At 36.3% G+C, this 26,036-nt stretch overlaps 3 protein-coding genes across 5 annotated transcripts; 2 read left to right on the top strand and 1 right to left on the bottom strand.

Moving 5' to 3' along the window:
- The first annotated feature begins 1,486 nt into the window (after nt 1-1,486).
- Nha1 (Na[+]/H[+] hydrogen antiporter 1) lies at nt 1,487-16,854 on the top strand. 3 transcript variants are annotated; one of them, XM_068284906.1, is made up of 6 exons: nt 1,487-1,681; nt 11,851-12,111; nt 12,459-12,567; nt 14,830-15,078; nt 15,139-15,311; nt 15,426-16,854. In XM_068284906.1, the coding sequence occupies exons 2-6, from the start codon at nt 11,863-11,865 to the stop codon at nt 16,704-16,706; spliced, it is 2,061 nt and encodes a 686-aa protein (XP_068141007.1). In that variant the 5' UTR covers nt 1,487-1,681; nt 11,851-11,862; the 3' UTR covers nt 16,707-16,854. The 3 variants fall into 3 exon arrangements, with proteins under 3 accessions (XP_068141007.1, XP_068141006.1, XP_068141005.1); XM_068284905.1 differs by having other exon boundaries at nt 1,488-1,677; XM_068284904.1 differs by lacking the exon at nt 1,487-1,681 and adding an exon at nt 11,600-11,721.
- A 179-nt stretch (nt 16,855-17,033) lies between these two features.
- On the bottom strand, nt 17,034-23,840 carry l(2)k09022 (HEAT repeat containing 1 homolog l(2)k09022). Its single transcript, XM_068284903.1, has 4 exons — nt 22,552-23,840; nt 22,212-22,489; nt 18,392-22,144; nt 17,034-18,331 (listed from the first exon to the last, which is right to left on the bottom strand). Exons 1-4 carry the CDS (start codon nt 23,721-23,723, stop codon nt 17,184-17,186), a joined length of 6,351 nt encoding a protein of 2,116 aa, XP_068141004.1. The 5' UTR covers nt 23,724-23,840; the 3' UTR covers nt 17,034-17,183.
- A 137-nt stretch (nt 23,841-23,977) lies between these two features.
- Rca1 (Regulator of cyclin A1) lies at nt 23,978-25,791 on the top strand. The gene has a single exon (XM_068284902.1). The coding sequence runs from the start codon at nt 24,114-24,116 to the stop codon at nt 25,443-25,445; it is 1,332 nt and encodes a 443-aa protein (XP_068141003.1). The 5' UTR covers nt 23,978-24,113; the 3' UTR covers nt 25,446-25,791.
- The last annotated feature ends 245 nt before the right edge of the window (nt 25,792-26,036 follow it).

Here is a 26,036-nt window from a genome sequence, read left to right as displayed (position 1 = left end):
TAAGACTGTGGAAAACAAATTTTTAGCATTTCCTTAAAATTTGTATAGATAACAATAGATCATTGATATATTCAGAAAATGCTATAATAAAAAATTAAATTAGAAAATTTTTTGCACTATATGAATAGTACTTTTAATGTATATAAATTAAAGTTTTAAAGCTTATTCATAAAGAAGAAATGTTTAAAATTAGGCTTATGACTTTCCTTTTTTATATACAATTTTAGTCATTACAATAATATTTAACCCAAGAATGCAAGCCAAAATAATAAATATTTAAAAGTATATAAAAAGCAAATAACTAATTTAAACGTCGAATTTAGAATAAAACGATGTAAGTAAGTCGTGTCGCCGACTTAGGTTTACTATGCACCAGTAAAACTGCTAATAAGGGGGGGAAGGGGGGTGGCAAGCAAAAATTAGAAATAAACTCGATCACTTTACATACTACATGAGTCTATATACCAAATTTGGTGGCTTTACCTTTTATAGTCTCCGAGATCTAGGTGTTTATACGGACGGACAGATTATGATCACAATATACTTATGGAATAGGATAAATTCCTTCAGCCTGTTACACACATATTGGCTACTTCAATTTACCACTTTACACTATGGGCGACTTTTATAATATATGTATTAGTATAAATATATAAATATAATTACAAATAAGTTCAAAATGGAAGACAGTTTTGTTTTAGTTAAATTTAAACCTCTTATGGACTTGGTTTTAGCATTTGACAGTCGTTAGTGTCATATATTTACAGGGTATACAAGTTTGAAATAAAAACTACAATGTTCTATTATATTGTATTGTATGTAGGCATTGTTTGACATGAAGTTAAGTTGTGACATTGCATTTAGGGTCAATAAATTCCTCTACGTGATAGACCGAATTTATGGCTAAGTTAAAAGTCAAGTGGCTTGAATGCGTCTAATATGAAATATTTGCTTATGAATTTAAAGCAAACCGCCTTCCACATACATACATATATCAAAATTATATATTGTTTATATAGAAATAGAATTTGATATAAAACCTCTTTCAAGAAATAATCGCAGCGATTCAATATTGACAAGTTGAGTCTTAAGTACTCAATTCTGTTTAAACCTTTATTTTTTGTTATTTTTTCTTCATTTTTTGTTGCTACCAATATTTGATTTATATTACAGAGTGAAATCGATCGATGTTCAATCGCTTGATGCCTCCATGTGCTCACAATCAGATTAAATGAAACTTACCTACTCAAAACAACTTCGGGTCTTCTTCGTGGGCCAAGCGAGTGGGCGAGAGAGTAAGCCACAACAAAAAAATTGTCAACAAATTTCGATTCTTTTCCCCCTTTCAATATGTATGTAGGCAGTCACTGGCATAACCCACTTACACACACTCGCACACACGGATGCATAAGTGTGCGCCCCGTGTCTATATAAATTGCTGGCAAGAATTTGCACCGATTTAGTCTTATTAAAGCGGGCAGTGAATCGCGGATCGTCTCAGTTATATTCCAGTCTTCGCGCTCGTTACGTGAAATATGAAAGTAAAAGTTTCCGCTTAATAATTGCAAGCAATTTGAATCGTTTTAAGAACATCGTAAAAACTGATATATATATATATAGAAAGATATACATTAGTGACATTGATTAAATTCTTGATTGGAGTGTGCTAAACTCAAAGTATGTAGGTTTCCTTAGTCTTAAACTTTACATCAAATCAATGCATCTTTTTTTGTGAGCAAAACAAACAAAAAATTTTAAAAAAATGCAAATTTAAATTTTGGTTTATGTTAATAAACAATAACAAATTGTTGTTATTGTTGTGTATTTGCATACCAAGTGCAGGTACCGCAAATGAACGGAAAGTGAATGATTTCTTAATGCATGTTTTTGTTTGTTATTCAAATGATGTGTTGTAAAAAAAATATATAAATATTTTTTATATATTTTATATGTATTGTATATACTACTCACTCGTAAAGTTGCATAAAATCAGGAAGATAATTTGCCAAGTGCCACTGAATATAATTTTTAATTTATGGCATGAACTTATCAAAAAAGTTCAACAATTAATATGAAAAATGGCTTAAAGAGGCAGAGAGGAAGAGACAATTTATTGATTAAAATGCTGATTACTTTATTAACATATTTTTATAAATTATTAAAAAACAAATAATAATAATTAAATGCTTTCAACAATAAATGAATATGTTTATTGTTAGATTTTTATGAACTGACGAAAAAGAATTAATTAATTATTGTTTTTGTTATTGAATAATTGTGTTGATACATTTTTTTCTCTCTCCCTCTCTCACTAAAATTCGTTAAAGTTTTAAATTAATTTCAAATGAATTCAAGAATTTGTTTCTCTTTTCTTGAAGAAAAAAAAGTTTTTTCAAAATGAAAATTGGTCAAAAATTGTTAAATAAAAGACGAAAATAAATCAGAGAGAAGTGAAGAGAAATGTTTCAAATATTTCAGTAGTGGATTAAAAACGATATACAGTTTAAAAGAGCCGCCTAATAAGTTTTAACATTACTGGGCTTAAAGAAAGAAAACTATTTTTAGACAACAAAGTATTTCTGGAATTATTTTATACGAATTCGAATCGTACAGGTTAATTTTTCCATTAACTTATATGAAGCGGCCAAAGTACTTTTGGCTCACGTGATTGCGACCAAAGCCAACATTTTAAAGTTGTAAAAAGGATAAATCAAAAGACTAATTTAGATTTGGGGCTATATTAGGCAATATAAAAAAGTCAAGAGTCAAAATTTGATTTTAATAAACTAACATTTGAAATTTTTGCATTTGTTTTTGATTTACATAGCAGTGAACATCAATAGCCCAAAAGTTCTTTAAACATTAAATTCTTTTCACTTTTATTGACTTTAATTACAATTTTTATCATTATAACATTCGTCCAAATGTGTTTCTGAATGTTATTAGTTTAGCTGGCATGCAGTGCGTATACGTATTCTTGGCTAAAATGCCTAGAGGATTTCCAGCAATTTCTTTTATTGTTTTTTTTATTCTAAATTACTATTTTATGATATGGGAACCTCAATCAGACTTAACAGAAGTGTTTTTTATCATATCTCATTACAAACTGGGGGCAATGAATTGATTTTAACCTTGTTGTTTGTGGCCCAAATGATTGACCCTTTACATCGGGCTGCTACATATTTCAGTGGGAATAATTTAATATATTTATATACTAAGAATCGTATTTTTAATAAATTTTGTTAAGAGTCTAGAAAATGGTGTCAATTTTATTTCGCTTATAAATCTCAGATTTGAGTTAACTTCTTATCGATAAACTGAAACAAATAAAATGAAAGCAATAATAGATTAAACAAAAATGCAAGTCATTGCTTTACATTTGGATGCTTATTTGATATTTCATAATAACATAAAGATAGATATGTAAAAAGATATTGTGTCATGAAGTAAATTTAAAATCTTCCGCCAATAACAATGGAGAACTAACCAACTCAGATAATGGTTAGATGTCATTCTGAAGACTCAAGAGGCAAAACCCCCAAACGATAATTTTTTACAAACACACATAATTAAAAGTGAAAATCTTATCTAGTTGGAGTCGTCTCGAAGAATTGTACAATTAACAGTTACTACCATTAGTGTATGTTCAATGAGTTTCAAATGAATCAAAACTGGCGAAACTGGAAAAAATAGGCAATTCGGATTACCCGAAATTGATAATGTTTTTTTTTTTTTTCGGTGATTGTGTTTTTTGCTAGAGATAACCACTTGAATGGCCAACCGGACGAAGGGGCGTATGTTTTTTTTTTTTTAGTGTTTCTACGATCATGGCTGATTGGTATTCAAGTGGGGGATAGGTTTCTTTTGTTTAATGAAACACTCGTAAGTGGAGTAATCACAATATTGTTTCGAGATCTTGATCGGCTATTCAGCATTCGAAATCAATCACAATGCTAATAACGGCAAACAGTAGTAGGGCAATACAAGTCAATTAACTGTTCTGTTAGACCCCGATAAGAGAGAGCCCCAATTTCCGATAGCCAGTCCATGGCGATCGCTCATTGTCAACGACAACGACAATTTTATATGGGTTATGTTCAAGTAGTTTATGGATTCATTTTTATACACCTTTCCAATGTAAATATATATATGTATATGGTTAAATCTTTTCTATAGCCGTTAAGGGCAAAGATTTCTTATCAAGTTTTAATGTTAAATTTCATGAGATAAGCTTCAAGTCAATAAAATTATTATAAATAAATATATTTATATGTATGTACATATTATATTTAGGGCGATCAATCATTTAAAGCCTTTTATGTATGTTATAAATTATTGCAAATATACGGCTTCTGATAAAATTGTGAAAGATTTTCGAGGCCCATAAAAATTGGCGTCTCAATCGGCCAATTGTTAACACCAACCAGCCAGTTATAGATAATTTCCTTTATTATAAATTTGTATTTCGCTCCATTTGCTAAAGTCATTTAAATGCGAATGCGAGTTATAAACGGTTTCAATTGAGCTCCATCTGATTGTGATCAATTGAACTGTGTTTACGCTTTTTCCTTTTTTTTTCGCGGAGTACTTTCGCTTTGACGTCAAACTTTAAAGTTATAAAAGGCAGAGCACATGGTGTTGGACAAAAACAAATCAATAAATTGATTAACGTTTCCAATTATCTACGAGATCGATGCAAAGCATTGCCCTAGTTAACAGTATCTTTTCTTTACTGCAAATGCTCTTTAACATTGTCCGATTAGACGGTATTACTTCACTTTAAAAAGTTACTTCATCTCAGACAAAGAGCCACAAGTCATTATGACGATCGTTCTTACCAACTGGTTTGCTTAATGCAAATGCAGCATCTTCTTATATAGTAAAATCTTAGAAATTCTCCTCTCCCCCCTGTCCTGTTTGTTTAATCTCTAATACAAACACAGTAGCTCGACCCAAAGGTAGTAGATAAATAAAGAAAGTTTCAAGGCATAGCAGGTGATTACATTAGCGTTGTGGCACGTGGTGCACATGGTCTTTATGTCCAGGTGTTAATGCAGTTATCAATTCAAAAAAGGAAAATAAAACAAAGAGGTTTTCCCCCTTTATTAAGGATAGTTACCAGCTATCTTACATTTATAGATAGTCACGATGAGAAGAGAATGTAAACCAAAATTAGTCGTGTTTTTGGAATTTCGCTGTGCCATAAATGAAAATATGTTGAATTTAATTAGACTACGAAGACTGTGGCATATATTTACTTATAAAGTTTTAGTAGATTAATTGGCCTATGACTTTTACCTTGGACTATCGGTGATCTTTTCTTATTGTTTAAACCGTTTTTGTTTTTAATCTCTTTCCATTATATGTATAACTTATAGGTTTTCGTTAAGTCCTGGACACCCATCCGATTTCCTCCTCAATTTCTAGGATTTTGTCTTGCTTTATTTTCCGTTTTCAAATTGTTAATTCTAAGTAATTTTGTAATAACTCATTTCAACTGTAAATTTCTTTTGTTTCCATTTCCAATTTGCAAGAAAAAAGTTGGCATAGTTTTAGTAACGAAAGCCAAAAATTGAAATGGTTAAGAGTTAATTCACTAACCAAAAGACATATGAATAAAAACTAAAACAAATGTTTGATAATCGTTTATGGATTACGACACATGATGGGAAAGAAGAAAAGGGGAAAAGGTTTATTAATATTACAATTGCTTGCAAAAGGCTTCAAAGCGAAATCGGTTCAAGTGTAATGCATAATAAATCGAGGTATGAGCAATGTTATAGCTGACTCAAATGCATTACCCGAAGTCGTATAGTCATACTTACCAAAATAGACTAGAAGGTCGAGATCTCAGTTTAAACAGAGATACTATTAGATGGTAGATGAAGGGGACTACTTATGAAATTTTAGTAGGGTAAATTGTTTACTAATAATAATTTCACTTAATTTTCTATCCCTTGGATTAGTCACCTTCATCAGCAGAAGGTAACAAGAGATAGTTTGATTGACTATTAGTTTTTACGTTAAAATGTGCCTATTTTTATAAATTTTATTACTTAAGATATGTTATTAGATAACAACAAAAAAAGAAGAAAAACAAGTCCTGAACATGATTCGCTTAATTTGGAATTTTCCCTTTTTTTTTAAATGGACTTTGTTGTTTTATTAATTGAAACATGTGACAAACGCACGCGATAAGAACGAATATACTCACCTGACAAAAACCATTCAAATTCTTTAGTCAATGGACTAGCACATAGAGGCATGTGCTTTAAATTGATATTAACCCAAGTATTGTAACTCTAAGAATTTATTTATATATATGTATATATATATATTGTACATACATACTTGGGTATTATATCAAATATGTTAGACAATGAATTGTATTGGGTTCTTAAAGGCAGATTAGATTAATATAACAACAATCTACTTGAATTTTAATGTCTGGAAAACTAATTACAAAAACAAAACAAATAAATAACAATAATGCTCTAGACGACGGCTCCAGGTCAATGAATCACGTCACCAAAAGCTGTTTGGCCCCCCCTCGCCTTCCCGCCGCCGCATTTACAATTAGCCAGAGTAATTTTTGTTTTTCTTTTTTTCAAAATCCGTGTCAAAAATTAATGCTTAGCCGCTCATTGAGTTGTGAAACGAGGCTTATAAAGTACTGCACAGAGTAAGAGAAAAACCTTTTGAGTCGAAAATGGTTTTGCAAGGGTCGTGATAACTGAGTAAGCGAGCGAGTGGGCGAGTGGGTGACTGGGTGAGTGGGTCAGTGCCTAACTGACCCAAGTTAACTATTAAATTTGCTTACGCCTATGCCAATTCCGATCAAAAATCATGTCACGTAGAATCCGTTTCTGTTTTTGTTTCTCTTTTTTTTTCATTTTGTTTCGGTGCCAATGCAAAATGCTTTTTGGTGATGGGCAACCTCCAGCAAGGTCACAGCTGTCAAGTGAATGTAACGAATGAAACAAAAAAAAAGCATAAACCAGAGGGCAATCTTTTATACTCTTAAAAACTAGCTGATTAACTGGGCTATACTTAAGAAAGTAAAGTACATAATTTCTTTATTAGGCGAGTCGATCTGGTCCGTATGAACATCTAGATCTTATAGATGATAAGGGCTAGAGCCATCAAGGCCCACTCTTTCTCACTCTCTCTTTCATGTATCGTTATAAAATTTGGTACACAAATATTTCTTATAATTATACATTAAACCAGAGAATTTTAAAAAAATTGAACTAAAAATAGATGAGTTACACGTAAAAATGTTTTCGACCTACATTAAATGAACACAAAAATTGAAGAGTGAAGTTGTGTAATTAGAAGAGTGAGCAAGACTCCCTAAATTTGTTATACTCCTTTTATGTATTTATTATTTAATAAACCTTATTTTCACTTTCGACTTCTTTGTCTCAAATAGCAATACCCTTTCTTTTGATAAAGGGTACAACAGCGAAAGTTAAGTTAAATGAAAATTAGTCAAACACATTATGTAAATCAAAAAACCCCGCCAAAAACTGAAACGTAGCACAATACAACAATTAAATATCCATTACGTATATTTAAATTCAAGTCTTGCAAAATTATTCATTTTGTTGACTCGCATTAATTCATTCACTTTGTCTACTTAAATATGTATGTATGTACATAAGTAGATAAGTACTTACTTTTAACCATACAATTTCGTATTGATTTCTGAATAAGCAATTAAATCTCTTTCTTTCTCTCTTTTTTCTGCAGTTCAATGTATATTTAAATATAAAATATGGGTTTTAATTAAAAGTTACTTATAAAAAAATTTTAAAAAAATATCATCTTTTAAATTCAAAATAAAAAATTAAGAAGAAAAATAAGGAATTCTTTAAGAAAATCAAAAATTTTTACTCATACTTTTAAAATAATTACTTACTTTTATATTCTTAATTCAAAGTCAAAATATATAAGTAAAAAATTGATTGAAAAATTTATTTCTTTACATTTATTTTCCTTTTCTGTTTATTTATTACTTTACTAAATTGATTTTAAATGTTTTTTTTTTTATATAATTTTAATATATGTAATTTGGTTTATTGTAAATCCTTTTTTTTTACTTATCCATCTGCTTCATTCTAGATAACAAATAAAAATCATGTCAATTATGTGGTTTTCAATAAAGCATTAAAAAAAAAAACCATATCAACATATGAATAAAGGATATTAATTCAAATTAAGTACCTATATAATGGATTTATTAATTAAAGTGCTCAGTAGCAAATTAAATGAATTTACATGCAACAAAAAAAAATTTGTAGATTTAAATTGCAAAATTTATTGAATTGAAATGCCTGTTGCGTATTTACATTCCTACTTAATAGAGTTACTATGTTCCATTAACTGCATATACCCCAAAAACTCCAACTCTCAACTCGGGATACAAATGCAAACACAAGTACATATGCATATATACTAACTATATATAGTATAGCATGTATATATAATTTATGTGTGTGGGTAAATGATACGTGAATGCTAATTAATGTTTGTTTGCCATTCACACGTGATGGCAAGGGAAGTTGAATTTATTTTCTGTCACCAAGACCAAGTTCAGACCAGACACGCGTGGATCTTGGCTAGGTCTGGCAAGACAGACGAGTCAGTCTCTACCACCTGATCTGCAGACATCTGACAGTCTGTTCGTACCTAAATATTGTCTATGGCAATTCTTTTTTTTTTTTTTCTCTCTTCTTTTTGCAAATTACTCATATCAATAACTCAAAAATAAAAAAAAAAAAGGAAAAAAGGCGTTGAAATGGAGCGCTAATTAAAGGCGAAAATTGAAAACATTGAGCGTGTCTGGTCAATTATGCAGTTGTGATTGCAAATAGACATTATTGCCTCTTCTTTTGATACCGATACGTATAGTACACAGATGTGTGTGTATACTTAGTTCAACACTCTCTTACTCGGACCGAGGACTATGTCTATATTTAGTGTCTCAATCAGAGCGTGAATAAAGTCAACAACAAGTTGTTGCACATTGTTTAATGTCCAAGTGATTGATTGGATATCAAATAATTGTTTAACAGCCAATGCAAATTCATTTAGCATTGAATTTCAATTCAACAGCAAATAAATGGATCTTCTTTATACACATTATTTGGTGGAATTAAACAAATATATAATTGGGGGATTTGGTATTAAACAAGTCCGACAAGCTCTCACTTGTTGTTATTTGCATAGCACTTGCCAATATTGGTAACAAAGTCAGGTTCTAAAATTGAGCAAACCAAAAGATGGGACCTAGCCATACCCATCCTAATTCAAATGATCTTTGAAAATTTGGAACCTTTTAAAAAATAAAGTATTACTTTATTCGAAATAAGGATATTTATATGATTGATTTTAGCATTATGGCAGCGAATTTGTTCAAATCCGAAGTTGATGTTTTTTATTGAAATAAAAACACTTTCAAAACGCATTGATCGTAAAACCAATGATATCCAGGTGTCAAGAATGTCTGACAATTCGATTTCAATTCAATTTTTTGTGTCTGTTTATTGTAATAGGTGCAAATACAATTTCACTCAGCTATAGTCCAAGGACCTTTTCTCCTACAACACATAATGTTGGGCATAATATTTTTATAAATTTGATGATTTTTATAACAAAAGAGGAGAAAACTTGGCGAAAAAGATCCTCGGCAGAATGTCTAACTCAATCTTTTTCCTTCCTAATATACTTAAATTTAACTAATATTAATATTTCATTTCTTGTAGTTCTTTCATCGTTTATTTAATTGAATTTAGGGTTTACTCATGTTTGTTGCCATAAATAACATACATATAACTTGAGAAGGTTAGACATTTAGGCATATATCAGACATACGTATGTACATATATAGAAAGGATTTTCCCTATCTATGGATGTCGTGTTAAGGGCGATGAGCTTACATAAATTGTCATGGCTCTTAAAGGTGTGCTTAAAGGTCTGGACTCTCGTATTGCCAATCTTTTTTAGCTTCATTTAGTTGTAATTCGTAACTAGTTTTAGCGTTGAAGATATGCCAAACATCTTGGCAAAGTCTGCTGTTATTGTTGCCTTTTGGAGAAATCATCCTAAGAAGATTGATCTCGAGCCGGTTTAACCGCCTTTGAAAAACGTAGTAGTCTAGAAAGAGATCTAGTGCAAACTTAAGATCCGAAAACAACTTTATAAAGCGCTTTCTAAAGTGTTTTCCGGAATGTATTTTCATACATTGTACTTGAGTAAATATTTGCCTAAATATAATATAATAATATAACAAAAATAACACCTAAATACATTTGCGAACTATAATAGTGGCATATAAAATACAATTGATAATTATTTATATAAATAAAAAGAGTGCAAGATTTTTTATATAAGTAGTTCTTACCGCTAAGCTAACCCTTAGATGTTTTTTTTATAAATAAACAAATATAAAACTTTTTACTGGTAGCTGGAAAAAAAACACACACACACAAAAGCAAAATCAACATTCCCCTGGATGGATATTTGTTTGATTGCAACTAACGAACCACATGACTAAATGTCACATTTTGTTCTGAATTTGATATAATATACATATATGTATGTATAGCCAAAAAGAAGAAAAAAACAAATATACGGGGAGGGAAAAGAAAACAATAACAATAATCAATTCAGCCTCATTATTTCGAGACACCAACTCACGTGAATTTATTTAGATAAAACGCGTCATAATGATAGGTGAGAGGGGACAAAGAAAAAAGTACAAACATACACACACACACACACATATTTCCTTTAATACTCTAATTCTCTATTAATCGCATAAAAGGGTTCATTCGATTAGTTATCTAGTTAGTTAGATTTATAAAGAAAGGCAGATATAAGCTAAGTGAACCTTTAAAATTTAATTCTTAATCTTATCTTAAGCAAGACAAGTTTATAAAAGACATTAACTGTTCCACAACTAATCCTTGATCAAATTAGAACAGAATTAATCTAGGCAATTGATTTAAGACTTGAATACTTAATAACTAATAACTCTTCTTTTCAATAAAGTAAAATATTGATTTAGAAATTGGGATGTTTGTGGGTGATTTCTGGTTTTAGGGATAATCCAAATTTAAGTTTAAGTAGAATTCATACCAAATATATAAGTAGTTTGCAATAGCAGTGAAAAAGAATTATAAATACAACTCTATATAAATCTTAAATCTGCCCCTAGTCGCTGCTTCTTATTGTTAGTATGAATGAGCTACAACTTGTTTGAGAGTTTGCTTATATCAGTGTTTTCTGTGTTGTTGACTGTAGAGTATGACGAATTCGTTAAGATCTTGCTGATATGTTTTAGTTTTTTTCATCTTGGTCATCAAAGCGAGAAACCGATGGGATAATCATTGACAAAGTTTTTACATATGTCGACGACGGGGCGATTTGGTGATATAATTGAAGCTAATTATTGTTAATTTTTATAGAAGTTTGTCTGATATTTTGTTGTTGCTGGGGATAAACAAATATTTGTGTTAATCTTTAACGTTTTCACAAGTTCCCCACCAACGGCAGCTGAAATTTTACGGATTGGTACACCAGCTGTACCGGCGACAGGTGTAGCCTAATGAATTTATTTCATTGCTAAACGCCGAACGAGATAGTTGTAAAAATCGTTTCGTCGTATCGAGACATTGACTACGATTCGCGGCGCATTGTTTCGACCCAATGTTTATTGTAAGGCACACACACACATACACACACACAGACAGACCATCATAAACCCCTTTTTGCCCCCTTATAAAATCCGTTTCGGTTATTTGTGATAATAAACAATCTTTTTTATTCCGTTTTTGCTTTTCGTAGAGCCATAAAACGATGACGGCCCACGGTGAGCCAGCAACCAGCGATGAGAGCAACAGCAATCCCGTTCATCCGCCCGTAACTAGCGATGTACCCTTGCCCAATGGCAATGGCAATCACAAGAGCACCATAGTCATTGAGAATCAACCCAAACGACGTGTCAGCATTATCTCGGATCCACCCATGATCGCTGGCGGCGGTGTCATCGGTGGCGGCTATGACAATATTGCCTATGAGCAAAATCCGCGTCGAAAAATATCACAGGTGAGATGGTTGGCGGGAGAAGAAGGATTTTAAGTGGACTAGACTTGTGGCGTACCCACTTTCAGTCAATTGCCCCCATCCATGTGCATGGCATGCTTCGGTAACTGGCTGCTATTGCGATTATAATTAACTTGCTCGTTGGGGTCCCCCATAAATTTGGATTTAGTCGCATTCGCCTATATGCCCACATATAATACGATTTAATGACAAAACTCTATAAAACACAGAAAAACTATATATACACACATATGTATTGATTATCGCATGACGCACGTGTTTTGATAATGCCCGATGTATGTACATATTTGACTGTACTCATAATTTGTGTTTCTACTTTCTTTCCAAAGAGCTCCCAACATTCGCACACAGAAATCGGTCCGGCGCGGCGAAAAAGCATACTCAAGGACACTCCCATTCATGATAATGAAAGCGATCGAGCCTCAACACATAGCTATGGTGAGTGATATGAGTCTTAAGACCCTTTGGTTGAAAGTGAAAAACAGACATTAAGTGAAAAGCTGATTAGGAAATAATGCCTTTAAATTAGTTAGTGAAAATTAGTCTTTGGTGTAAAAACTTAAGAAATGAAAAATATTTGAAATAGTTTCCATTTTTTTCCAATCAGAGTGTCCCTAATGCAATGAAAGAGAGAACAATGTGCAAAAGGATTAAGAGGATTAAAATTGAGTGCCTAAAGGGCCATAGACTATATCGACACTTGATAGAACGCTTAAACAAACTTTGATTTTCTATAAGTTTCAGACTGATAAGCAATTTTGAGTGCTAATAGAATTCTGTCCAACATGTTTCAAGAATTTTTTAATTTTTGTGCAAAAATTTAATAGTTCTACATTAATCAACAAAAAGCACGTCCGAGTATATCAAAAAAGAAATATACATTTAAACATATGTATGTGTTAAAATTAACAACTTGGAGACAACATTTTAATTGAAAATTGCGTTCCAACGAGTGTCTAGACTCTAGACATTTTGAAATCAAGTTATTTTCAGGGGAATGCCACCCTTCTTAGTAGACTTTTCCTGGTTTTTAAATTTTTGTGTGAATATGTGTAGATTTAATGAAAAAAAAAAAAACTTTTACAGCAAAATATTGAAAATTTACAGAGATACAGAATATATTGCTTTATTTTTGAGGGCATTAGAAATTATCAAATTTTTTTTCAGATTTTTATAAAATATACATATATATAATTTGTTTAGAAATTCGATTCCATGTCTTTATATTTATTCTATACTAAAGTATTTATTCTATAGTGAAAATTAGAGTCATAAAACATCTACAATAAGATCAAAAGATCCAAAAATGATATAAAATTATTAGTTTCGATTGGCCTTAAAAAGAATGCTTATGAAGAATTGAAAACTTTATCTTAGTTTTTTCCGGATCTAAAAAAGTTTTTTGGGAAAAACACGCGAAACGAAAAGTGTTTGACCAGCAATTTTTTGTGTTCCAAGGAACCTGAAGATAAAATCTATTTATATTTATAAAAACCAACAAATTAATTTCATTATTAAGTTACATGGAAGTCAATATAAAAAGAGTTAAAATTCAAAAACAATAACTTAGCCAGAATTGTATTTCGAATTGAGCAAATTAAATATTTTTGATGTGCAAGAGAAATACTTCTTCAAAAAAAAACTTTATTATTAATTTTTTTAGCTTATTAAATTTTTCGAGAATTGAAAAATACTCCGAATTTTTAAACTCTCATTTCGATTCTGCAGTTTTGTGTCTAATTTTCTAATCATAATATTTAAAACGAATGTGCCTAAAAACCAACTTTTAGCGTATCGATTAAAAAATTGTTTTCATAATTCTTCACATACATAGCTTTAAAAAATGTTGTTTTTGTTTTTAAATCTCACATCCCTGCAAAGGACTAAGACTTGGCCATCCTTTTGCACTTTCCAAAACCAAATTCTTAAGGATGTTTTAATTAAAAGCTATCCTCAAAATGTGTCCCGTAAAGAGAAAACCCAAAAAAGTCAGGCTTAAGGTTTCCCCTAAAAAAATGTTTACTGTTAAAATTTATTTTAATTCTAAGCACTTGATTGGGCAAAATATTTAAGTTCTATTTAAATTAGTCCAAATTATTTTTTGTTGTGGAAATTTACAATAAAATATTTATACCTAATGTAAACAGAGATCTAAATGACGTAGAACATGAGAAAATTCCATAATAATTCAAAGCATTTTTCAAGGTAAATTCCATTCAATTTACCTAATAACCAAACAACAAGGTATTTAGCATTGACTAACTGTTATTTAGTTGATAATTGGCATAACCGTTAGTTAGATTTAGTTCGGGGTGAATTAATTTACCAAAATTTGATGTATTATCAATGTTTGTTGGGCAAGTTTTCAAGCCCGCCCACGTCAAAATTAAATCAATATATGTTTTTAGCAGAAAGGCAAATACATCAACTTTGTCTATTTCAATTCAATTTGCAATCATCGAGCTGGCCCACACGGTTAACATTATCAATTAGCACAGTCAAAGGCACCGGAGAAGTCCACTGACTTTCTGATCTTATTGCGCAGGTCTTGGGCGTATACTAAAAAATCGATCGGATCGATACATACATGCATATATTTGCCCATATTTTATCACCTAATTAGAGTTGATGATATAATTTTTGTTGTTGTCAAAACAATTTGCTTATCAATCTTTTTTCCGATTCTATATTCTCTCCTAGACTATAGAGGTAATGCATTGGATATTCTGAATGCAAAATACAATGGTCATCAGATGGGTCAGAGTTCACACCAAGGCAGCAATGGAGCCAACTATGTGGAAGAGTCATGGATGTACACATTCTGTCTGAAGTGTCGCGGCGAAGAGCCATCAGCATCATGGGAACCACCATTCTGGCAAAAAGTATTCCCGTATCCCTTGTGTCCTACCTTCAGGACTGTATCACGTTTGATTTCCCTGATTCTTATTGGTAAGTTCAAAACAATTGAAAGTTTGATATCCTTTGATAATTGGCAAACTCTGTTTGTAGGTGTCCTAATATGGATTACGGCCTTTGTGATCATCGGAGACTCAGCTGCCCCTGGTGGACAGCTGTTTGGTCTCGTTGTGCTGACTGTGGCAGCCAATTTTGGTGGCTATTTGATATCATTGACCACATTGCCAAGATTAATCGGTATGCTCCTGGTGGGCATATTATTTCAGGTGAGACACTGATACCAATCCAAACTTTCTCTTCGGTTTTTTAGACCAAGAATTCAGTTTAGTTCTCTGCTCCTATTGGGATTTCGTAATTTTCAACATTTCTTTCATTTGCAGAACGTTGGCTGGGTGGATCTCGATGGTGATTTCTCCAAGGTCACAGGACATTTGCGTAAATTTGCTTTAACCATTATCCTAACAAGAGCTGGTCTCGAAATGGAGCCCAAAGCATTTAAGAAAGTCTACAAGACAATTCTAAAATTGGGCATTGTGCCATGGATAGTGGAGGCCATGGTAATGGCTGTGATGTCGCATTTCCTGCTGGACTTGCCATGGATTTGGGCCCTTTTGCTGGGTTCCATAATAGCTGCTGTATCGCCGGCTGTGGTGGTTCCTTGCCTGTTCCGTTTGAGGACCAAGGGCTATGGTGTGGCCAAGGGTATACCTACTTTGGTGGTGGCCGTTGCCGGTGTGGATGATGCTCTATCTGTGGCCATTTTTGGTATTATTAGCACTGTGATGTTCTCGGATAAGGGACTCGGCTATCAGATTGCTCAGGCGCCAGTTTGCATAATTGGTGGATTGGGCTTTGGTGTCATTTGGGGCATGTTAGCTCGCATCTTTCCCGAAAAGGGCGATGCCTTTGTGGTGCCGCTGAGGACCCTGCTACTTTTTACTGGTGGCTTGATGGCCATCTACGGCAGCGAGGAGCTTGGATTCGAGGGAGCCGGCCCTTTGGCTGTCGTCTTTTCGGCTTTTGTGTCGAATCTTTTCTGGTGCAAAGACGGCTGGGATGTGGAGGATAATCCAGTGTCCACCGCCTTTGAAATTTTCTGGATGATCTTTGAACCCATTCTGTTTGGCATCACGGGAGCCACCATCAAAATACGCGAGCTGGACTCGCATACGGTCTCTATTGGAGCCGCTTGCATCTTCACGGGCTCCATTCTTCGTATTCTGACTACAGCCGGCATCGCCTTCGGTGATCGCCTGAATACCAAAGAGAAATTCTTTGTGGGTCTCTCATGGATGGCCAAGGCCACTGTTCAGGCTGCTCTCGGACCGGTTGCCCTGAAGCATCTTGATGAGAATTCCACGGAAGAAGAACGCAATTATGCCGCCATTGTCCAGACAATTTGCGTCTTTAGTATTGTTCTCACGGCTCCCTTGGGAGCCATTCTGATATCCGTGACGGGCACTAAGTTACTCACCAAGACGAAACAGCCTCAGGATCTGACTGGCTGGCGTCGCAGTCATCGCCCGTCCATTCGTGATATCAGCATCATTGACGAGGAAGAAGAACGTGAAGATCCCGAAATACCCGAGGATAAGGAGACGCAGGATAATACGCATAATAATGCGCATATTCCAACCATATCCTATTCCTACAATAAATAGTAATCGAACAGGGGAAATAGTGCTTACAACTTCCCCAACTTACTCCTAACCTGTTGATCAGCCTGTTGTATGTTGCATAAAGAAAATTTGTTAATATTTAGTTTTAATGCGCATTACGTTCCAAAATATAACTTAAGTAATTTGACAACGTTTGAAGTTTTGATTTAAACCCAAAAATGGCATTTCATGTGAAGGGGTAACAGAATTGGCAACATTTTCTTTTATTTGGGACGCTTTGGTCTAGATGTTTGCCTTTCACCTGACAGCTCTATCTATGGGGCGACTGGAAGGGCTTCCAAATTATAATTTAAAACTTGTAGAAATATATTTGCTTTTATACATATTTATAAATATAAAACTAATTTGAATATAACTTGCATTAATATAGCTTTAAATTGAAAATTACTTAGGTAAAACTACAAGTTGTAAACAGAATCAATTTCTATTTACAAAGCAAATTAAAAATTGAATTCAATTTTAAAGATATTTCTGAACAGGTTCACCCAGAATAGTTTCCAATTCCTGAACAGCCGAACGTGTACTTTTCTCCACTCGCTCGTGTTCATCCTCAAGAAGTTCTGCTATAAATGGCACCGTCTCGGGCAACAAAGGAGCAAAACTATCACCCAACTTGCGGGCTATGGCCACACACGTGTTGAACGACAAAATCCGCACCTCGGGCGTTTGAGTGCGTGTTTTGAGTAGCACTTGGGCATTCAGTTGCTTCCACATTACATCGTTGGTGGCCACAGCCAATTGAGCTATGCAATCAATAAGAGATTGCTGAAGGGGTTCGCTTTCCAGAACCAATTCATTCTCGAGTTGATCGACCAGAGGTTGCATCAGCGCATTGAAACGATAGTCATTAACAAAGTCGTCATTGCAGTGCAGGAATACATGATGGAGGGTGGTGAGGACAGCTTTCAATAGCTCAACATTATCTTCGACTTGGTTGGCGACAAATTGTGTCCTTAAAGAATTGTGTTCGTGTACCAGCTTGGATGATTCCTCAACAGATTCGCTAGCAAAGAGAACAAAGAGCGATTTTAGGGCCTCGGCAATGCGTTGCGTTAGTAGGAAATATGTCAATCGTGTCTCCTGCTGATTCTTTTCCAGCGCCCACTTGTGCAGCTTAGAGTACATGGGACGGAAACTGGTCTCAGACAATTTAAGTATCCAAGTGACGAAGGTTTCACCAATATTAGCCTCAATGGCTGACAATTGTGGGCGGGCTAAGGAACGACCACGAACTTGTAGCCGGAATTCCAACGCATGTAGGAACAGTTCACTCAATATATCTCGCACTGGTTCCAGTTGAGCGTTTGTGTTAATTTTGATGCACTGTAGCAGTAAATGTTGCATGAGATGACCCAGTTCATCATAGGCTTGAGCCTCCATAAGACATCCGTAGCTCTTGGCACAGCTGGGCACCAAAATGCGCACCTCCACACCATTAACCAAAGCAGTCCATACATCTTTCATTCGTAACTTCAATGCCTGAGCTCGCTTGTCCCGTTCCAAGTCCGAGTTTTCCAACTGTACAGAGAGACGAACGAGGCCCGAAATAATGTCCACCAAATAAGGACCCAAAAAGAGAGGCAAAGCATTGAATAGCTTATGGAAAGCTGCAAAAGAATATTGGATTTAGTGACAAATAATACAAGAAAGGGAAATTTTTTACTCACCCGTTACCAAGGTGGAGCACAGATAGTCTGGACCTTGCTTTAAAGTATTCATTTGCTGTACTTGGTCTTTAAGCAATTCCACCAATTGTGGGGCGAATTTCGGCAGTTGGGCCAAAGCATGTGCCTTGAGAGCAGCACAAATCTCTACCAGGGTGAGTACAACATTGCCCACAACGGCCTTGGGCACATTCGAACGTCTCTTAGTGATTCTAGTCAAAGTGGCCAATAGTGTGCGGCATTCCTCTAGGTAGGTGCGTCCATAACGATGGGCTAGCAGCTGCAGAGCTTGAAGGGCTGTTTGCTGCAGTTGTGCCTGTTGCGCAGTGCTCGATCCCTCTGACTCTAGAATGCCATTGACTATGGCATCCAGCGGACTAAAGAGTACACCAAAATGTGAAACTTCACATGCCTCAAAGTAATTGCTGGTCGAGTTCAATTTTTGAACAAGCAATTCCAAAACTTTGATCCTCACATAGATTAGATCATGTTGCAGGAGTTCTGTAATAACGCTGATGAAATATTGCGGAGAAAGGAGTCCAATTGCATTGTCCAAAACATCGTGCACATGATTGGCCAAGACACGCCAATATTTCTCCAGAGACGGTGTCCCAGCTGCTCCAAGCATGGCATCATTAACCACCGTAACGTAAGCCAAAGTCTTTAAAATAAGATCCTGATAGTGAGGCAAAAGTTCACTGGGTTTTGATACGGTGCTCATTTTCGTTTGGAACTCCTGGCTGCTGCTCAACGTTGACAGATGATCCATTATGAGATATTTGTAGTGACGGAGTTGTTTGAAGGTTCTTGTGCGTACATCAAAGAGTTGGTGCTCTGTGGAGAGATAGGATACAACTCCTTTGCTGGCGCCGGACTGGGTTTTGCCAATATGGACAGGTAACTTGCTTAGATAGTCAAGCAATTTGATAAAAGTCTCCAATATCACTGAAGAGTTTTCAAACATCATTGTCAACTCGCGAGCAAACTCCAAACGAGATTTGTCTGTTGAAATTTTCTCCTCCATTAAGACTTGTGACTCAAAAACAATGCACAAAAATTGCCAAAGATGCTCCTTGGGTTCAAGAACCCTAAACAATGTGGCATAGAGAGGTAATCTTCGATGGACTGGCACATCTGTGCATATATCAGAGAAGACCTTTAGCACCGGAATCACCAATTGTTCTCGTTGGCCAGCTTTGGTTAGCAGTATGGGCACTATTGACTCGACCACATTGTGAATAATATGCAAGCTAAAGGCATCATCATGTCTGGCCACAGATGAGCCCACAAAGGTGAAGATTTCCACAATTTTGTGTAGCACTTGCTGTGGATATAGCCCAGCACAGTGGGTAAGGAAGAGCAAAGCTTGCTGTTGGGTTTGAGGATTTTGCGTGTTTCTCAGACATTGTACGACCTGTTCGATGCGGAAACAAGATTCAGGTAAAGCTTTGGCCAATTGAATTCCTGCTGCTTCGGCAGTTTGGCAGCTATGCAATAAGCTGGACAGGATCAATTGTTTAGGATACTCGGCAGCGCTGTGTTCCTCCAAACTGAGGCAAGCCTGAAGCAGTTCAAAAAGTGGAGGAATAAGTAACTCTGCTCCTTTCAGCTGTTTTTTATGCTCCAATAGCTCGAGCAGAGTCATGCCCTGTTTCCAAGCGGTACTTGTCAAATCCAATTGGCTGGTGCCAGTTACGCGCCGCTTTGTAGTCTTTGTTTCCGTTTGCCGTTGTCCCTTAGTTGCCATCTCCAATAGCATGGCCACCAATGGCTGGCATTCCAAATTGCAACGTTTCAAAAGCCTGTGACCAGCCAGAAAGATGCTATCATTATCGGATTTAGTGGCTGCATCTACCAAAAGCTTTATTAGATCCACCTTATGCTTCGACTGCAACTTCTCGAAGGTCTCGGGTGTGAGAGTATTGAGCAGCAAACATGGTATGGGCTGGAGTTTCTGCTCCAATTGAATATACGAATCCTGATGTTCAAAACTCTTCGTAAACAGATCCCAGGCCAGAGGTTGGTTCGATAAAACTTTTAGGGCAATGCTACCCTCAAAACGTTCCACAACTGATCTATAGATTTGACTATAAGGCCAGGGAAGTTGTTTCAATTGCGATTGATTAACAGAATCACCGGAACTAATCTTTTCCAGAGCCGAAACTCCCAAAGGCAAAAGTGATGTCAACAATTCCTCGTTATTCACATGTTTGAGGGCAGAGAGCAAGGCAATTGTAAAAACTGGTACCTGCTTTTCATCCGTTGCGAGTTCTATAACGCAGCGACGCAATTTGGCTTTATTCAATTTATCCTGGGCTAGTGTCTCTGTGCTTGTGAGTCTCGAAACCAAAATGGTATACAATATCAAAGCATATTGATCTTGATCTATTCCCAATTCGCTTGTTCGTTGCAGCAATTGTTCCACCAAGTGTATAACATGTTTTTCCTTTATAATATGTTTCATTAACTTTAACGAATCCAAGGCTAAAAGACGTAGAGTCCGCAAAGGCGAAGCACATGCATTGGCCACGCGAAGCACATGGGTTAAGGTGCAATTCAGTGTGGGATCTCTGCCCCTGACCACTGCCTGAAGCAAACAAAATCCTTGCAATCGAATTATTGCATAATCCGCGTCTTTGGGCCACACTTGCGGCAATCTTTCATAGATAAAGAAGTTGCTTAGGAAATTCAATTTCTGTTGCGGCTTTTGGAATATACAATTAAGGCACTGCATCAAGGCATTTGACCACTCTCTGAGGTCGTTATGATCAGAATGCAAGTTCTCTGAATACACATGTCCAGCCAAGATCTCAATCAAGAGGAGGCAAAGTTTCAAATCAGCGGTTTGTTCTGTCCATGATTGGGTAGCCAATTTTTTGGATGACCAATTTGTATTACTCGCCAAGGTTAATAAGAAATCCAAAAATAGTTGAAGTTTGACATGCGGTGTTTTATGTTTTGCGGCCCATTTGAAACTGAACCGTTTACTGTATTGGTTAATCTTCTCAAGCATTTGCAAACTCTCTTCTGGCTTCAGTTGCCTCTTGGCATAGGCTGTCAGCAAGAGCAGTAAATGTGTGAATTGAGATGCTTCTTTTAGATAATTAACTCCTCCATGCTGTTCAACACTCTCAAGAAGTCCCTTGTCCAGGTTCACTGCTTCTCCTGAGCTGCTCGCAATCACATCCAAAAAGTTCTGACGATGTGCTACCAAATTGAAGTCATTGAATTCTCGTTCCACCTTCAGTGGTTTCAAAAATGGAACACGATTCAACACAAATTCACTTTCAAGCAATACAACCAGAGCCTGATGATGTTGCTTTTTAAATTCATCGCTAGGAAATAGTAAGGGCATCAAGGCCAATAGCACTAGATTTTTATCATAGTGATCGCTCACATCAGCTGTGGTCAAATGTTGAACGGCTTTCGGTATAACAGCAATCCAATCTTGTGTCTCCACTTGGGCACGTTGCAGGAGACGGCAGAGAATCTGAGCAAATGTGGCTGGGGATTTCAACATGCCAATCAATTCATTGGTATCAAGTGTTAGCAAGGCGGCTACAATATCTCCACTGTCATCTTGCAATCGATCTGAAAGACACTCCTCCAAGAGACTTAAACTTCTTTCCCGCTTAGAGGGAATTTTTAAGTTGCGTAACAATTGTTTCACTCCTTTCAGACGCCAATCGGCACTATAGTGATACAGTTTCTCATAGGCCAATTTGGCCTTTTCATCGGTTGTATTTAAACGGAAACCTAAAAGGAACGAAAATCAATTATTGTATTTAACTTTCAGGTAATTTAGAATAACAGTAATTATTACCAAGAGCCAACTTCAAAGCCTTTTCGCGATTGCTTGTCTTTGATGTAGCCCTCAATGCTTCCTTAACGCTCAAGTCGAAGGCCTCGGGAAATCGTCGTTCCAATTTTTCCATAAATGCGGAATACCAAGCTTGAAAGTTGGTCTTCTCTTGAGGCATTTCTTCATCATCAGAATCAATGACAATTGTATCTTCGTCATCTTCATTGGAGTTGGATGCGGTTTCTATAGATGGTGTGGCATTGGCTATCTCCGTCTCTACGTATGTGTCGAGGAAGCAGCTAAGGGGAAAGAGAAATTTAATAGGATTGCAATTTAGTTCGATTAAAATGGTATAACAAACTTGATCAACTGTTGAGCACCGGCCTTAGAGAATGGTACATCACCAATGAGGCTATCCAGAAATTGTTTAAATGTAAGCGAAGAGTCCTCGTCCTTTTCTCTGATGGCGGCAACGGAACCTCGTATTAAAGGTATACAAATTGGTTGAATTGCTATATTATCCTTGGCCAGCGAGGCGAGGCATATAATGAGCCACTTTTGACGCACCAAATTAAGAATAGTTTCCGATTTAAATTCTGGCTTGGCACTTTTTTGCTTGTCATTAATCCAAATAAGAAGAAGCAGCGATGTGGTATGCAGACGCTCGAAGGGACAATTTGCTATCCTCTCTAAGAGAGCATTGCACACTTTGCTCTTTAATTTGGTGCGGGACACCAACTGGGCAACAATCACATATGCCGCGGCCATGAAATCCACAGTCTCGGAAGCTAATCCTTTTAGCAGTGGCTCCAGTATTGTAGTTATATGCCAATCCTCAACAGATTTCGCCGCCTGTAGGGCTCCTACCACGACTGTGGAGTAGAAATTGATTTGGGTTTGCAGCTGGTGAGCCCGTGGACCCAATTCTTTGACCGCTTTGCGCGTGCTCTTGCAAATGAAACCCAAAAAGGCTGGATTGGTCGCTGCCCGATTGATTATTGCACTTTTGGCCAGAGTCACACCGGGACGCTGCAAGGGGCGCAGCCATGACCAATTGTTATCCGACTGTCGGAGTCGCATGGTCTGTAGCACTTGAATAAAGATTTTTGTTTCATGATAGGGCAGGATAAGAGCCATCACATCGTCGCGATTATATTCATGCACTTGAAATCTTCTTAGCAGCCATTCAAAAGCCATATGTGCAGGGCGAAGTAGTATATAGGGTGAAAGCAAGCGCAGGAATTTGGCAATGGCTGCATCCAGCATTTTGTTAACCTCCGGTAGCTCTACGGAACGCTCCAAGGTCAAGGTGGCCTCATCGTAGAGTGTTAACTGAAACTCCTTGAAGGCGGGATTAAACTCTGTTAGATCCTGTAGACCAGTTAAACCAATTTCATAGATGGCTCGCCGGTCTTTGGTGGCCGCCTCTTTGGGGTCAAACAATATCGACGCTCTGCTGTGGGCATCCGCTAGTGTTCCCGCTGTCTGCGGCGCGGCCAACTTCTGCAGCTGCTGTGCCAAAGATGTACTCATCGTTGGCCGAGCTTTTAAAAACTTTAATTAAACGGGAATTTATTAATTTAATTTTCTTTCTTTTTGGTCTTGCTTGTTGCGCGCCACGTGCTTGGTAATAGAGCTGCAAGTCCATCGATATTTTTCATCGCTTTTATCGAGCGCAAGCACTATCGATGGCTTCCCATCTTTAGACAAAATTTTATCAGACTGCCACTGGCTTTTATCCGCACAAAAATACTGGCGCCACTGATGCAAATTAGATTGCGACAACTCTAAACATAATATCGCTCATCTCTAGCATCATTCCAACAAAAAAGAAACATAAATTTAATTTTGACCAAGCAAAACGAGAAAACAAAGTAACAAATGCGTAAAAAACCAAGAAAATTTTAGCAGTATTCATTCAAAATGAGTGCCTACAATCGAAAGATGCAGATGTTGAAAAAAATGAGCCTCGGGCCGCCGGATAGTGACATGGAAATGGAGGACGAATCTGGCTACTTGTCCTTTCGAGGTACGCACAATTCAACCGTGGAGGCGCCATTTTTAATGGACCAGGAAGAGTTGGAGAATTGTCAAAATGTGTCCAATAGGGGCTTGGGCTTATCTTCCACACAATATCAGACGCCAGGAAGTGGGCCAATGGTCGGCAGTTCGTCACACTTGTGGAACAAAATTAAAAGTTGTCCCATGGTCATTGAACATAAGAATCTCAAAGGCGCCTTAGAAAGTGAGATTTCAACAGGCGAATCACGAGAAGACGAGACCTGCAAGTCACCGAGCTGCCAGCAGGTGCACCAGGCAAGCAAGAGACGAAAGCTGCACTTTCAAGCATCGCACACAAGTCCCAAGAAATCGAAAAAGCAACTCTTTCCTCCTCCCTTGGAGCCGGATCGTATAGGGCGAACACGCTACTACAATGGCATGGAACAATTGGATATTATTGGCATGCTGAGCAACACCTTACCCGCCATGCAGTGCATTTTGAGAAATGTCAATTCCCAAACGCTGGACGTAATGACTCGTGTATCCAAGCGCTGGGAACAGGCGCTCTATAAGATTCCCGCTGCTGTGGAGCGTTTGCATAATCATCGCTTCAAAATGAACCTAACCAAAGAAAATCCTTATGTAGCGAAAAAGGGACGCATCTTGTCCAGAAGTAATACAATTGTGCCATTACATACATCAACTATCAGTAATACCCATGACCATGCGCTAGCCTATGAGAATCAAAGTGTCAATCGGCCACAGGATAAAGGGGACGACAATTCTCACTTAGTGGAGCAGAAGCAAAGAATCAAGTGTCCCCGTTGCGGCAAAGGCAGCAAAGTATATCTCAGAGAGGTGCCTTCACCTGGAGGTGGTGGTGCAGGCGGCAGCGGAGATCGAAGCCTGCTTTCACAAACATTACCCAATTTTAGAGACAGATTTGCTTCTTCATCGACTGCTCCTCCACTTGCACGCTTTCTCTCGCTGGATCTAGAGGAGGCAAAGGAGGATGCGCAGCCCTCATCGTCGACATATAAATTTGGCGAATGCACGAATTTCCTATGCAGATTCCGTTTCTGCGTCCATTGCTATTCTCAGCCTCATCCGGGCGAGAAATGCCTTGTCACCGAGCTCGGTACGCCATCCAAAGTCATGATGCCCAGTGAGAGATTCACACCGCCCAAACAGCGGCCACAGAACTACAATTCCAAGCTGAGTCGCAAGAACTCATTGAAACGTTTGTGTTTTTAAATTTATTAATTGTCGTTTTAGTATTACATGCCAAGAAAGAGAACAATCTAAATCATCAACAACAACAACCACATCATATCCAAATCTCATTTTGATGTATTATTTTATAACTATGTTCGAATTTCGTTGTCTCATATTCCATTTTTGTCAACAATCTTAGATCACTGTTTATTGTCTTGTTGGCCATTGACAACAATCACATCCACACACCACATCAAACCCACACACACACACACACATTCTATAAATGTTAAACGAAAATTCTGTACCTCTGTGAGATTAAGTAGACACCTAAGTATTTTTTACAATTTTATTAAAATAAACAAATCAAACCATTACACTATAATCAGCTAATAATTATATTTTATAATCTTAAGTTTTTTAATGAGAAATTTCGTTCATTCATTGATTCAGGCCGGAAGTTAAAACAAAAATTTGATAAGACTCGAAATGAATGAACAACATATAAATATTTTTAACATATTTTTAGGGTTCATAGTTCTATGTGATTCCGCTTCCGGTCTATTGTACAATAAGCACTTGTTGAAAGCTTAAAAGTAATCCATCCAATAATGATGTTTTCTTATCTAA

This window comes from Drosophila tropicalis, unplaced genomic scaffold (assembly GCF_018151085.1).
Source record: "Drosophila tropicalis isolate 14030-0801.00 unplaced genomic scaffold, ASM1815108v1 contig_393, whole genome shotgun sequence".
NCBI classification, from domain to species: Eukaryota; Metazoa; Arthropoda; class Insecta; order Diptera; family Drosophilidae; genus Drosophila; species Drosophila tropicalis.
Note: the sequence above shows the minus strand (reverse complement) of the source record. Positions and strands in the feature narration are given on the sequence as shown.